Source organism: Lepidochelys olivacea (assembly GCF_965140295.1).
Source record: "Lepidochelys olivacea isolate rLepOli2 genome assembly, chromosome: 11".
Lineage (NCBI taxonomy): Eukaryota > Metazoa > Chordata > Testudines > Cheloniidae > Lepidochelys > Lepidochelys olivacea.
In genome coordinates this window covers 15,817,092-15,833,474 of record NC_140421.1, presented here as the reverse complement: position 1 = coordinate 15,833,474, position 16,383 = coordinate 15,817,092, and the positions used below count along the sequence as shown (strand labels likewise).

Genomic DNA, 16,383 nt, shown 5'->3' with positions numbered 1-16,383 from the left:
AGATAATGCACATATCTTCTCATTCACTAGGTTCCCCAAACGCACAAGTGAGATCGGAGGATCATACATTTTTAAATGATAATTAATGGGTTAGCATATTATTGTGGTGTGAACATAATATAGTGCTCAATTTAGACCACCAAATTAAAGGAAAAAATTGTAAGAAAAGATTATTGCTCTTTCAACTGAGTGTATCTCAAAGAAGGATGGATTTAGTATCTCTGTGTGTGTGTATGTAACATACACGCACACATATATATACACATATATGTGAGTCCTGTCTGTTGCCCAACACTACCAATTATAAGACCCTGTTTTCAGCTCATAACTTTGTCAAACTTTAACCATTCATTCTGCAAGTTTGTGTGGCAGGTGTCTGCCCTAGGCTGATATATTAATTTTCAGCCAAAATTGCTAAGCCATTTCAGAGAACGAGGCTAGAGAAAATGCATTGCTTCCCTCATATTCAAAAATTTGGGTGACTTTTTCTTTCAACCTCCTTAGTGCTCCCACACTTTGGAGCAGGAACTTGACATGTGCTGGTGGGGTGGGAGGTGGGTGGTCTTTGTTTCAGAAATATGCCTTGTAGTGTCCCCATGAAATCTGAGCAAATTTAGCCAGTTTATAAACCTCTAAAAATTACAGTTTGCACATGCTCTGTAGAATCTCTTTCAATTTCAGCAGCTAAAGACTCTGAAGAGTCCATACTTACCAAGCATGCTCAAGCCTCTCTCAGCTCCTAATATTAACCAGACTGTGTATGCACCATTCCCACAGAGTGATTTAGTATGCCCATTCCCCCACAACTCCTGTATGTGACCAGACTGTAGATGCACCATCCCTGCAGAACAACTGGGCATGCTCTAGCCCAGAGTCATACGGACAAAGCCAGACTTTCTCTCTAATGGCTGCTTCCAGCTGATATGGGCCAGGGTGGGGCCAGGCACTAAAACTAAGAGCAGGGAACCAGTTTCTCCTGTGCTCCAAATGACCACCCCCCCACCCCCCTGAACCCAGGCAGAATGGAAGATGAAGCTGTCTGATTCAAATGCAGAGAGGACAAAAGCCAGACTGCATGGGGAAAAGCAGTAGACTGGGACAAGGAGTCTGGGACTGGCTGGGCAAGAAGACTGTGAGCTGGAGTGGAGGGGTGCTTTGACTGGGAGCCAGGAAGAATATGGAGGCTGGGACTGGGAGCTGGAGGAGAGAGGTGGCTGAAACTGATGGGACAAGGTGGCTGGGACTGGGAACCAATGAGGGAAATGGCAACTGGAACTAGGACCTAGTTGGCTGGGAGGGAAAACACTGAAATTAGATGAGGAGCTGTGGGAGGGAAGGAGACTGGGATGAGTAAGCAGTAAAGGGAGACCGGGGTAGGGAAGACTCATTTGACAAGGAACTGGAGTGCAGGGAATGAACTGGCACAAGAAGCTAGGGAAGGAGAAAACTGAAACTGAGAGATGAGGGGTGTGGGTGGAATACTGAGACTGGATATGGAGCCTGGGAAGGAAGACTAGGACTGGAGCCAGTGTGGTGGGGTGGGAGGGAGAAGAGATAGATTGGACAAAGAGCCATAACAGGAGATTAGGATGGTTGGATAAGGAGACTGGGATGAAAACCTGTGCCACTTTGTATAAATAAATAATTATTCAGTGGGGCAGAGACTGTAACCCTGGTCTGACCCCTCCCAAGAGAGTGCCCTAACCACCAGGCTATAGAGTCTCTCTCTCTCTCTCCCCGCCCCACTCCTGTCCAATGAATATTTATTATTTATACCAAGTGGAACAGCTTCAACAGGAGCTATTGTGACAGATGCACTCCTGAATACCCCATAGCCCTGTGTCTATGGCACTCTCCTGGCTGGTGAGAGATCGGGGTTCAGGTCCCTGCTCTACATCAAGCAAAGGAGGATTTGAATCTGTCTCCTGCATCCAAGGTGAATGCTCGAACCACAGTGTGATTGGGTGAAAGAGGGGCACCACCACCGCCTGCTCCCTCTCCTTGGTTTACCTTGAGAAGGAACTGACCTGATTTAGGTATCTGACTCCAGGAGTGGGTTCACAGCTGTGAATTCCGAGTGGAGGGAGTCACCTCAGGGTTAGGTGCCTAGTTCCCTTTGGGGGCGGGGCTTAGGCACCATTCCTCTGCTCAGCATTTCCTACTGGCTACGCCATTCAGCATGTTGGCTTCTGTGAATCCCTAACTCTCCCCATGCACTGAATGGAGAGTCTGCGCACTTCACCTTTAACATTACAAGATGGCACGATGCCTAACAGTGAGACATTGCAATTGCTAAGTACCCCTTGTGAATCTAGCCCCAGAGGGCCAAATTAAGGTCGCATATGCAACCTTATATCTGGCATTTTTTAAAAATTTTAAGTGTTCGACTTTGAAACTTTAATAATGTTCTTTTTGTGTATGTGATAGATAGATACAAATAGATTCAACCAAGTACAGGAGTATGTACTACAGGTAAGCATTACTTGGAGCTTGTCAAAATATCATGCAACATCAATTTATAATTCCAGAAAGACACATGTAGGGGGGAGCTTCTATAAACAGGTCATAGAGTAGTGAAATTTGAAAGTAGATTTTTTTTTGTCAGTAGACAAGAAAATTAAAAGAATTTTTAAATGGTCTGTAATTTTTCACGTATTGTGAACTAGAAGTGCAATTAAAATTGTGGGTTCACACGATATTTGTTGGAAGGTCACCTTATGGTTTGATTTTAACCATTGGTTTGATGTGGCTTGATGTTAAATATTCAAAATACAAATACTAACCCCCTACTCACTAGTTCCAGTCAGCATGTCAGATCACACTCTGGAAGAACACCCATATCACCTGGAATCAGGTGGAAAAACAGGGAAGGATAGTCCCAGGCAAGGTGTGCCAATTTAGTTATTCTACCACATGCCATAAACATGGGGTCAAATTCAGACCTGGGGCATCTGCATTGCTTTCCTGGGCCCATTATCTTTTGTGTGCAGCATCAAAGTCCCACAAAACTTTCCTACAGGCCACAAATTGGCCGTCTGTAATGTAGTAAGATGTTTTTTGACTCTATAATTATAAATAGCTGCTGTTAACAAGTAATGAAGCTTCCATCAAAACTACATTACAAAACTAATTAAGTGCAAGCTAACAGCCTCGGTTTAAAGTGGGACTGAATTTCTAGACACATTGTTTAAGTCCAATGTTGAGCATTTCTCAGCTGGACCGTAGGAGCTGCCAGCTGCCATAAGCAGTGAATTGAAGCAAGCACACCAAGTTTCTTTGTGATGACAAGCTGCAACAGGCCGCCTTAGTAACATCTTTAGTTTGACAGCATAACAGGATTTCTGTAGGAGATAAGTAGATATTCTGTGTCATTAAAATCTGTGTGTTGGACTCCTTTGCTGAGCCAAACATGTCTGGGGATGGACAGTTTGTCTGGTATTACAAGTTATTTGCTACAGTGAAAGTCGACTAACAGTGACACAGTGTCTGACTTCTCTTCACTTGGTCCCTGCATAGAATACTTACAGTGTATCAATGGCATTTTAAAATGATCCCACAAACCTTGCAAAACAATGGTGGGCTTTGTGGTTTTGTTTTGTTTTTGTTAGGGAGGGATTGAGTGTTTGTGCAAAAGTTTGTTTCTCTTAGTTTGATGTCAGCTATATGTCCAGGACAGAGAAGCGTCTGGCATAGCAAAGAAATACGGCAATCTGCAGACTATTTTTGAAAACAAATGCATTCATTACCACATGTGGTTAGTCTAGGAAAGTTCAGGTGCAACATCTGGTTTCTGTGTAGGTTCTCCTTTTACTTATTTGCTTCTCACACTAAACAGAGAAACGAGAATGCAAGTAAATTTACTCTCCTTTTATTCTGACCATGACTCAATGGCACAGTAATCTAGCCTCTCTTCTGTTTCATAAAACACCTTACTAACTTGCACAAAGTTAAGCACATGTTTATGTGGTTTGCTGCATCAGCATCAAAATGGACAGTATATATTTTTGGGAAACTATTTTAAATATGGCAGTAATTTGACATATTTGCAACCTGTATTTTATATAGTTTAAATCTTCATTGAATAATTTATTGCATACAGTCATGTGGGACAAAGTCTGTAGAAGGTGCATATGTCTCACGGCTACTTAAAAGATTACAAAATAACTGCTAAAGGAGCAGAAACTTCCCAGGCAAGCAGCATGCCATAACCACTATTCCTAGTGGTGGCATCCATGACCCAATATATTTGTCATTTGGGTATCCAATTCCATCCCTCAATACTGATGTTTTCACAGGGAGCAACTCAGTTCAGGCTTTGTTTTCCAGATTTGGTCTACTTACTACTATAATTTAAAACGTTACACAGCCGTATATAAATTATATGACCACTATATTTTAAAATTTATGTTTACCTCAGAGAATACTACATCACTATGGTAAAGTGGGTAAGCAATACCAAGACTGTGGTGAGATGGTTAAACAGACCACAGAACATTTCCATTCTTACGGTTTGTGAGACCACGACTGGGGCTTGTAGCAAGGTAAGTCAGATTTCCTTGTTTCTTTCTTTCACAGATTATATTACTGATATTTATCCTTATCACCAGAAATAGGTGTTTGGCGTTTAGTCTTCAGAATGTCTTTTGATGTCGTAATTACTAACTAAATATAATCAGATAACATGGAGATAAATGAAAGGATAGAAATCCAGATTTTATAATGAAATGATTTAATGCAATCAGTAAAATCGAGAGACCTAATTTTCAGAGTTCCTACGCTTTGTTCAATATTTAACTTCAGATGATCATCACCTCTGAAAATCAGGCATTTTACAGCTAGCTAAGGCAGAGGCAAGATATATCCCTTCAGGTACTCTCAGCTGTCCAGTCACTGTTTTTTCTTTCCACATAGTTCCATTCCAGACCTTAGTATCTATAAAGGTTTGCATGGATTTAAAGGAAAGATGCAGGATAGTCCCCAGAGGCTCATCGTACCTAAACAATATATTTGATTGTTAAGATAATGCTATTTTTTAAAAATTGAAATTGACATTTCTGGGAAGACTGGGGAGAGGTTTTTGTGGGCTTCAAAGGAAATCACATATGGTGACTGTCAGGGAGTCATAAGGGTGTGTGAAGGGGAGCTAAAGTTCAGAACAGGTAGTAGAGAAGATAACTTTTGTTTCCAAATTTCCTGCCGTAGAAGGAGCCATTGCTAAGATGTGATGTTTCCACAGGAGCCCAAAGTTGAAATAATATTTCACTTTTTATCCTGTAATTTAGCCATGATAACACAGCTCTAAACAGTGGCCAGTCCCATCAAAAGGAATGTTTATTTTAATGCTTTTGCTGCTGATTCTGACAGCATCCTCTGTGTGGTGATAGGATGTGGCACCATTTCAAAACAGAAGCTTTTTCACAAAGGTTCAGGACATGGTTCCTCGTTTTCCCCTCACACAAACATGTCTCCATACCTGGCAGGTCCTGCTTGAATTGAAGACCATAATAACAATCCCCTTGAGTTCAATAAAAACAGGACTGGAAACTAAGTGTTCATCCTATGATGACCTTTCTATTTCCAAAGACACGTGCACCCATCACTCATCCCTCTTTATACTTTTTTTAATAAGTCTGGGTGCCTTCAGAAATATTTGTGAATGTACACCTTCAGATGGACCACAAAATGTGACAGGTAAAGGAGAGCTTGCGGGTGTTGCTGGAGTGTGATTGGATTGTGTACAAGAAAAAGAAAAGAATATTGTATAACACCTTTACACTAACTGCACTGTAGCACCTCTCAGAAATATTTATTTCATTCGTCTTGATTCCTGTCATAACTGGGAAAAATATAAAAAAGCTATATAAAAGCTGTAGTCTGCACCTGTCATGGCCCTGAGTAGCTGTGTCCAGTCCCTCAGGTGCACCCGTTTCAATACCCACAACTTCTCTTTTCCCTGGGGTGAAACCCAACAATCCAACCACTCACTGAATGGTTTCCAGTTGGGATCATGTGGATAGTAATAAAATGCAGTGACACAGAAGCAGCTTCTTCAAACAAAGTAGGATTTATTTGCCAAAAGGTTCACAGCATTGAGAGAAGTGGATTTAAAACAACAAAGAGACCCATACACCTACTGTCTTACTTACACTTAGCATTCATCACAAGCCCCTATGCAGACGTGTCTTAGTCTTGGTGCCCCCTGTTCTCTTTGGGGAAGAAGTTACAGCCTTCTTGCTGCAGACATTTACTCTCAGTCAATCTATGTCAGTCTGCAGCAGCTGACAACTTCCTTGCACCCCCTTCCTGAGGCCAACATATTTAAGGGTTAGGATTCCTTTGTATGCTATGCTTAGCCTTGGGAAGAGTAAAGCAGTTTAGCCTGGATAGAGGCTTAGATAACTCTGATAACACCTTATCTTTGCCATTGTTTTGTTTCCTATTGGTTTCGTTCTTACAACCTCATTTTGATCTACCTCCATATCAAGTAACCCACATAAACAAACACAGAGGTATGCACAATACTCATAAAAAATAACTCAGATATTTCCCACTTTGTCACAGCACCCATTAGACTGAGGGAAAGTTTAGCCATTGACTTCAGTGACAGTGGGACAAGACTCATGGCTTTCTAACTGAACTGAAAAATCCTCAGTGCAAGAATGTTTTACAGCATATATTACCATTTCAGTGCTAATGCATATGCAACTTTTGTAAATATCCCAAGAGTTTATCAGTATTCATTTGCAATTCCAAAAGGATTTATATCAAAACAAATGATCCAATTATGATAGCCACTTGAATTTTAGTTGATCGGACCTCACTTCTAGGGGTAGATCCTCAGCTGGTGTCAGTTATCATAACTTCAGTGCAGCTAAGACAATTCATACCAGCAGCAAATCTGTCCCATATTATTTTACTAGTAGATATATGGAGTACCTGGTTGTATGGTATGATGTAAAGGCAATGGCCCTATATGCAGCATGATATAGTAGATACTAAGATTTTGATGTATTCATTAAACTATTACCCATGAAACTAAACTAAACTATGACTCATGAAAAACATGTTTCAGATGAAAACAAATGATAGAAATCTGGTGCTGGCTGTTTAGCCAATGTTGCTGAAGGTCCTAAAAATTTCCGGTTGTCAGATGATGCCTAGAGTTAAAAACCAAATATTACTGTCTGTTCAAAGCTTTTTGAAGCTAATAAAAAAGGATTTTAAAAGATCTTATGTCCCTAGTTATCCTGGAAATTCAGAAAGACAGCTGTACTTATAATTAAATTATCATCTGTTATAACCTTTTAAGTATTGTGCATTTTGGGGATAATGTCAATGGAAAGACTAGAACAGAGCTTCTCAAACTGTGGGTCAGGACCCCAAAGTAGGTCACAACACCATTTTAATGGGGTTGTCAGGATTGGTGTTAGACTTGCTGGGGCCTGGGGCTGAAGCCGAAGCCCGAGGGTTTCATCCCTGGTGGTAGGCTCAGCTTCGGCTTCAGCCCTGGGCAGCAGGGCTCAGGTTGCAGGCCCTCCACTCGGGACCGAAGCCCTTGGGCTTTGGCCGCAGGCCCGAGGCAGCTGGGCTCGGGCAGGCTCAGGCTTCTGTTCCTCCTCCTGGAGTAGTGTAGTAATTTTTGTTGTCAAAAGGGGGTCATGGTGTAATGAAGTTTGAGAACCGCTGGGCTAGAGCTCTATAACACAGGACACAAACATTAAATATAAAGAGTCATTTTGATGAAAGTGAGGATTTTTTTGATCTGTATACATTTCATAAAGATAATTCTTCTCTTTTAGAAATACGAGATTACATCAGAAGTGTGGCTTTCTAAACAGGTACTGTATGAATGATGTTTGAAATATGTAATGCATTGCTGCTTCTATTGTTACTTTTATCTCATTATTTGATTTTCTTTAATGAAATGTAAAATGACATTTCTGTTAAAATAAAATAGTCACTTTTTAGGACCCCCACATTAATATAACATATGATCATCAGAAAAATGACTGTGTAAAAATTACTTCTGTGTGCATTGAGTAAGATATGCTGACTTTTCAGATAAAAATGTTTTTACTCCTTTTTTCCTCCTGTTCAAAATTGATGCAAAGGAATAGAAGAGAAAGAGGTTGTATAAGGCTCCAGAGGAATGCTTGAGAATAATATGACAAAGTTAACACACATGAATTGTATGTAGATCCAAAATGTCAGCAAATGGTTCCACTTTCACAGATTCAAATAAAAAATCCAACAGATTGCAAAAATGGATGAAACATATTTATTTAAAACACATTTCAGGTCCCATCTTGTAAGCTGTTGAAGAAAAAATCATTAAAAATTATGATTTTCTGGTTGGCGGTGTCCCTTTAACATTTCTATATGATGTTGGATTAGGGAGATGAATAACAAGCAAAGTTACTTACACAGTTCAACAGTCAATGATAGGGCGCTGATTCATCAAAGCATTTACATGTGCTTATGTCCATCCAAATTCAGAAACGGTGGCTTACGTCCTGTAAAAGCCAACTTTGTTTTGCTGAATTGACATAGTAGACAACATTTGTCATCATTATCAATAAAACTTGTTTCTTTTATTATACATATGTCCGTAAAGGAAACTCTCTAGTATTTCCAACACTAGCAAAAGAGGACAATACCAAAAATCACATGAGAGAGAGTCAGTTTTGTGAGATTTTCAGCCCAAATATTCAGGCAAAAGAGTTTTGAAAAAGTGTCTGAATTTATAGCTGCTGAATTGAACCATATCTCAGAACCCTTTGAGGTTTAGCCATTCTAGTTCCATTATTTTTACCATGGTATATAGACACAGTTATGCTGAAAGCAGAAGGACACCTCTTTAACTTTCGTGTAAGCAATGACAATCCAGAGATTTAGGTATCCAAGCTGATTATTTGATGGAGAGTTTAATACACAGTTTGAGACAAATTAAACAATTTTATATTTATAGAATGAGGAGCCAGTTTTCTCCAAAGATGGAAGTAAGTTCTTTATGATAGTCCCAGTGAAACAAGGTGGCCGCGGTGAATTCCACCACATAGCCATGCTTATTGTTCAGGTAAGTTTTTGCTTCAGTTCATATTTTTGGGGAGTGGTTGTATAAATCCCCAGGCATATTGGTAAGGGGCGTCCCTGGTGATGTCTTACACAAAGAAAAGACTGCCCTAAGTAGACACTTGAGAGCCTCCACATATGTATAATTGGGATAGCCTTTTCTCTGTCGTGACCACAGCTCTTCTGCAAGACACATTTGCAGCACCATGTAGTCAGGAAGGTGGATGAACTCTCTCTCCATAGTAGGCTGATGCCAAAGATGCTCAATAGATCTGTCAACAGCAGGCACTCACAGCACCTGGTAGTCAATCTCTCTTCCTGTCTCCAAAACTAGTCATAGAGGTTGTTTGCATTCTAAATCCTCTATAGCAAAGTAATGCTCTGTATTAATCCAATAAGTTCCATATGAATATAGAAATCAAGGAAATCTTCAGAATGCCAATTTTACTTTATATATATATATATATATATATATATATATATATATATATATATATATTTAAATGTCAGTCCAGAACTCTGGGTGCACGCACAAAATTTAATTGATAAAACATATACGGGAACCAATGTCCAAATCTGAAACCCTCCAAAGTTCAACCAGACTAGAATTCTGCCACTTTCAAGTGCTACATTTTCCAATGACTTTGACTTCTTTGGGTTATCCCCCTGGGACAAAGTGTGCAGTGTGACCAGAAGTTCCAGTAGATTTGGACTGTGGTGAACTAACATAGAAAGTAAGGCCCAGATCCTCTAACAGATTTTGGCCCCTAATTTCAACTGAAATTAATAGGAGTGAGGCATCAAAAACCCTTGGAGAATCTGAGCCTAAGTTATAGAGCTGAGAATTCCTCCAGCTTCCACTTAAATCAGGGGGCTGATAATTCAGGTACCTGAGCTGATCTCAATAGGACACAAGAAGAGAGGGGCCATATCCCAGACAATTTATGCTGGGATTTTCAAAGGAGCCTTAAGGAATTAAAATAGCAGCCATTCATGATACCAATGCTCCTTGGTGTCACACGCTTACGATGATGTTCATGTTGATCTCAGTATAAAGCATGTTGTTCACAATTCAGTGTGCAAAAAAGAAAGAGCAGTTGCACCTTAACTTATCACTTTGGGCTTGTTTACACTGGCACTTTACGGCGCTGCAACTTTCTCCCTCAAGGGTGTGAAAAAACACCCCCCTTTGTGCTGCAAGTTTAGCCAGTGTAGACAGTGCCCCAGTGCTGGGAGCTGCTCCCTTCGTGGAGGTGGGTTTTTTAGAGCGCTGTGGCAGCACTTTAACATTGCAAGTGAAGACGTGCCCTAAGATTTTAGAATGGGAAACATAAGTGTATGTGTCAAACTTCCATCGTTCAATAAACCAGTGATGTGCATGAAAATCAGAGACTATTACGCTAATGTAACAATCAAGGCAGTCCTATTTAGGCATCTTTCCCATTGTATGGTGCTGTGTAGCCTGCAAAAGTGTTTGAAATAATAACAAAATGGAGGGAAAATATCTTGTAAGGTCACACTAAATGTTAGTGCCGATAAAGAGTTTGGAGTGAACTTGTAGGCTGGTCCTGCTTTGAGCAGGGGGTTGGACTAGATGACCTCCTGAGGTCCCTTCCAACCCTGATAGTCTATGATTCTATGATTCATTAGACCTAACCAAAGTTTTGAGGAAACTCAATAAAGGCCCCAATTTAATAAAGCATATAACCACACGCTTAAATCCATTCCTGTTTGGCAAAGAACTTAAGCACATGATTAACTTTAAGGACTGACTTCAATGGGACTTACACATATCCTTAAAGGTAAACATGTGCTTAAATGCTTAGCAGTCCATCCCTTTTCAGCAGAATAAGGACATGGGGGAATATACAACTGCAAAGTGGCAAAGACCTCAGATTGTTTGGGCCAAATTCACCACAACTATGAATAGGTCTAATTCTGACTTCAGTGGAATTGTACTACCTTACACTAGTGATGAATTTGTTTTTTTAATGTATAGCTGCTCCCCGGAGTTAGTTTTTATCTACATATATACGAGGAAACCAGACATTCCATATACTGATCGTTATTCATCAGTAAGCAACACTCTGTATGGTAATGGGGCTGATATGGGGCAATAAAGGATAGGAAATGTGTTTATATGCTGTGCTTTGCACACTGTATTAATCTGATTGTCCATTTCTAAAGCAAACATGGAGACATGAAAATTATATTAACCATTTCACATAAAGTCTTTTGTCATATCAAATATTTGTCACACTTTGTGTGAGCCACAGAAGCATAACAGTTGCCTCAGCAGAATTTTAAATAGGTGGTTAGTACACAACATCGTGAAAACCAAAATCCACAATGAACACTTGCAGTAAACAATGGAATGTTATGTTTAATTGCCCACTTAAGATCTTTCATTGGTAATGTTAAGCAGAAGTAAGCATTGTAGACACAGGAGAAGTTAAGCAGTTTTATTGCCCCCAACATAAAAGTCTAACAACACAGAATTAAACTTTAACGATCAATGCACTTCTGTTTCAATTAATCATTGGGGTTTGGTTATCCAAATGAAGCACAGCTAGTGAGATATGGTGGTTTTGCTTAGAACATCTTAAATCAACCTTCTTAATGCTAAGTTTTAGAAAAGCTATCACACAAAATGTCAATTACATAACCAAATCAGGTTATCAAAAGCATCTAATTTAATTTATCTGGGGCACTATTTTAAAAAGTGTTAGAGCCTATCAATTTATTTACTTGTTGAATGTAAAGTGTTCAATCTGTGTTATGTTCCCAATTACCTTTAATAATTTATATCATATTGAAAAGAAATTAATTAAAAAATTGGACTGAACCAGGAGTGATATGTCTATTGGAAATTCTTAGTTAGTTTCCCTCCCCTCCTCCCCGCCCCAAAAAATACAAATATACAGTGGTTCTTATTTTCTACCATAGTATGAGAATTTAAAAGTAATTTAAATGATTTGAGGCAAAAATTGCAAGCAAGCATAATAAATTATGTATTACAGCTGTAACCTTGAAAAACGGCCACACTGTTTAATACTGACCAGCAGTATAAACCACAGTTTATTTTGGAATCTGTGATTTCAGAACTTAAAAATTCTCTTCAGTGCTGCCACGGATGGAACTTTGTTATAAATGAAGAGTCCTCTAGTCTCTACCATCTAAGCAGACAGGAAACACTCACTCATTTCAATAGTTTCTAGATGCCCCAACTAATGTCAGTACCCCCATTTTAATGGAATATTTCTTAATATAGATACATACAGCACCTAGCACAATGTGGCCCTGATCTCAGATGGGGCCTCTAGGAACTACTGTAATACCTTACACTCGCCGTACAATTCTTTCCCAAGCAGTCTTTTTTATTTTCTCAGTGGTTGAGACACTGTAATTCTAATGACTGGAAGTTTAGGCTCTGATAGTTTAAATGCAAATATAACAGGTGGATTCTAGGGACCACGTTCAGCTCTGCCTTGACTCCTAGCAAGTTAGCAACAAAGGGGATTAAAACACTGATCTGCCTGCCTCACAGGATGGTAGTAGTATTGGTGTTGTTTATTTGTATTGTGTTAATGCCTAGAGGCCTAGACCAGCTCAGGGCCCCATTATGCTCTGCTCTGTACAAACATACAGTAAATTTTCTGCAGTAACTGGCTAATGTTTGTACAGCACTTTGAATGCATAGGGTCAGGCTATGCCTCTTTGTGCCACTTCAGCAAGTAAAGGACAAGCAAATCTTCAAGAAACACAGGTGATATTTATTTATGTTTAGCTCCTTACAGCTTTGGAGTCAAATCCTCAGCCGCTGTGAATTGCTGCACTAAAGATCTGGATTTGATCTTTTGCACCTTTATTCTCGTTTCTGGAAGAAAAACACTTATTTGTTAGTTTAAAGGGTTTTTTTAATATAGTGAAAATTTCAGGATGCATTGTGATAGCCTCTAGCTGAAATCAAACTTGCACCAAAATTAAAGATATGCCAACCTAGATAAAATATAGAACCTCTATTGTCGATATTGTGTATGAGTAATTGAAAATAAATATTGCAATGGAAACTGCCATGATTTTACTACCTTTGGAAAAGTTAATATTGAGGGAGAAAGGATCCTTACAGTCAATGCCTTTCAGTGCATGTGGGTTTTGTGGTTTAAGTGAGTTATGTTGTACATTAAAAGATTAAAAAGCTGTAAATCAGTAATGATGTGTGCTGACAATCATGTTAGGTAAAGAAAAACATAAGTAGTAAGATGAAAGTCAATACTTACCATTTCTCTGCAGGCTAAAACTGAACAAATCAGTGTGAGACACCTGACATCAGGAAACTGGGAAGTTATCAAAATCCTGGCATATGATGAAAATAATCAAAAGATGTGAGTATTCATGTTCTTTGTCTGCAGGTAAAATATCTGAATTACCGAGATAGAATTAATTTAACTGGAAATAGTGTATATACAATTAAGTAACAATATTTTTTTCATTTGCAAAGCACTGCCATAAATTATAACCATAGTACAAAGAGCAGTTTCATACATTTGATCTGCCAAGGTAATGCAAGTATCTTTTTCGAATAACTAATGGAGATATGCTGTGCCATCTACTGACTCATTCTGTTGATTAAATAAAAGGAATTAAACTACAGCATGGAGTTAATAACCTTTCCAACCCCACTCCCCCTCCCCACCCTCCAGAATCCAAGAAAAAAAAACTGGCAATATTATTAGACTTGATAAAACTCAGAGGTGTGAGTTCACAGGGGTTTTATACCTTTTCTTTGGTTTCGATGTGTGGGCATTCCAATCTTCCAAGCTTCACTTTAATGTTCTCTGTTCAAACAGATACAAAAACTCAAATAAGAAAATAGAGGGGAACTCAGCCAAAATCATTGAGTTTCAACCAATGTATTAATGAAACCTGGTCAAAACCAAATCAGGGACTATATTAAGGTTCCTAAATAAGGAAGGAAGTGCACTGACTGAATGGCAGTGCCTGGAGAGAGTATGGGCCTGATACAAAACAGATTGAAGTCAATGGAATGAGTCTAGCTGACTACAATGGGCTTTGGAACAGGTCTTATTTATATCTGTATAAGGCAGAAATAAATATAATGTGCTTGACTCTGAGCTCCACTGAAGTAAAAAGAGTTTCAGCAGCAGTGATGGAGCCTGTGTGAGATTCGAATCAGTACCCTTGCCTCCAGGGTTACTGGGGGATGCAGTTACAGATAGATCCATCTGTGGATTTTGAAAAGGAAAGAAGCTCTTTTTAGGTGCTGTTCAGTGCATAGGTGCCACACAAAGGAAGCCATAATGTGCCCCCAAGAGTTCAGCATTGGTTTGATATGAAAACATACATCAGCCTGGGTATGTAAAGCTTTCTGCACATTTGTAATTTGAGCTGGGTGAATAATGGATTTTTTGGGGCTCATTGGAAATTTAGAAAACCAAAAATACTTTGGTTCAAACTGAAAACATTTTTTGAAATGTTCAGTAATGCGTAAAGATCAGGGAGAAACATTTTGTTTGATCTGAATTGAAATGAATCATTTTGATTTCCAGCATTTTTTAAACCTTTTAAATTATTTTTTCAAATAAAATTAAAGGAAAATTTGAAACAAAAAGTTTCATTTTGAATTGAAAAATTGAAATGTTTTGACTTTTTCAGATTTTTTTTTTTTTACTGAAACGATTCAGCGAAACCAGCATGAGTTTGTAAAACATTTCACACAAAAAAAGTGTCAAAAATTTCACCCAGCTCTATTTGTTGCATAATGGGCTTTGCATGGATTTGGGCTTCATGTTGAAAGTTCTTCCTAACATTATATGGATCAGAGAGTTTTCAGAAGTGAGTTTAATTTTATTTGTGTTTCTTGGGCAGTTATTTTTTAAGCACTGAAGATTCCCCAAGAGGGAGACAGCTATATAGGTAAGTAATACTCAGAGGAAAATTTACAATAGCCCTAACACAAGTACTATAAACTAGAAAGAGATTCTATGTGCCTGACCTCCTGCTGTCTCACAGCTTGTTTAGTCATCTGCACTTGAGCAAAATGAGTACAATGTAGGTGTAAAATACTACTTTATGCTCAAAAATTGCCAATCATATTTATGTGAATATAATATGAAATTAAAAATTTGGTGAACTCTAAATGCAATGGTGTAATACATATGTATTCTTCAGACTGGTATACTGTATAGAAAGCTTTCTCAATGTGGCTAAAATTATATTTACAAAAACCCCAATCCTTCAGTCTAAAATTTGTGGGCAGACTGCCTCACCCATGCAGAAACCCCAGTTCTAAAAGCTACAGCTCCCTAATTCTCATTAATTTTTTACTTTTATTCTCACTCCCAAGGGTGCCTTTAATAATTAAGGTCTCAGTCCTGTAAGCTGTTTCATGCAGGTTTAGAAGACCTCCCTCACAGAACAGCTTGTAGGATTGTAGCTTAATGGAGCAACCAACAGCATGTCATATTCATATTCTGTGCAAAACTAGCAAAAAGAAAATTAGCAAGAGACGAGTGGAGATCAGGAAACAAACCTAATGTCTGGTGGGCCTTTGGCATCACTCCATGAGTTTGTTATGTTATCAAACGAAACTTTTCTGATGTTTGTAACTAATTTTGTTCTCAGTGTATCAACTATTGGATTACTGAACCGCCAGTGTCTTTCATGCAACTTCATGGAAGATCAGTGCACATACTTCAGTGCAAAGTTTAGTCCCATGAACAAGCATTTTTTACTACATTGTAAAGGTAAGTCATATATATTGTTCACAGTAAAAATTGTTTGAAGTAGTGCTTTATTTGTGTATATCAAATATTAATATCTTCTTCTGGGTAGTGATTTAGGCCCTAATATAGCAACAAGCTCAATTGCTAGGTCCATGCAGGCACAGGCTTCCCCTGTGCAGAGCGCATTGGAGGTATGGAGCCTAAAATCATTTTTGTAAAAATGTTTAAGGTAGAAAATGACGGAAAACAGCCATCTAGCAATACATTTGAACAGTCCACTTCCTGTACATCTACTTCTCTCTGCAACTGTGTATTTCTGTTTCACAAAAAAAAATACATTAGGTTTGAAAATAGAATATATTAATACAAATAGAAAAAAAATGTATAGTGACTAAAATAAGGGGCATTTTCATTAAGATACCTGTCAATAAACAAACACATGTGGGCATGGTTCAGGGCAATTGCACTTGTGTTTCCCCTCAGTGGTCTAGCAAGGGCATTCACTGTCCGGTTTCCAGCTCCTCACCTTTGCTTTTCTTGGGTGGAGACCGAAGCCTTACTCCCT

The 16,383-nt window shown here is 38.8% G+C and overlaps 1 protein-coding gene across 2 annotated transcripts in view; it reads left to right on the top strand.

Annotated features, from left to right (window-relative positions):
- The window catches only part of DPP10 (dipeptidyl peptidase like 10), an 876,126-nt gene that overhangs the window by 831,422 nt on the left and 28,321 nt on the right, over positions 1-16,383 (top strand). For both annotated transcript variants that reach the window (XM_084642969.1, XM_084642968.1), the window contains exons 11-16: positions 4,418-4,541; positions 7,800-7,838; positions 8,969-9,076; positions 13,366-13,457; positions 14,962-15,009; positions 15,718-15,839. In XM_084642969.1, the coding sequence (XP_084499095.1) occupies positions 4,418-4,541; positions 7,800-7,838; positions 8,969-9,076; positions 13,366-13,457; positions 14,962-15,009; positions 15,718-15,839 (533 nt within the window). The remainder of the gene's footprint in view (positions 1-4,417; positions 4,542-7,799; positions 7,839-8,968; positions 9,077-13,365; positions 13,458-14,961; positions 15,010-15,717; positions 15,840-16,383) is intronic.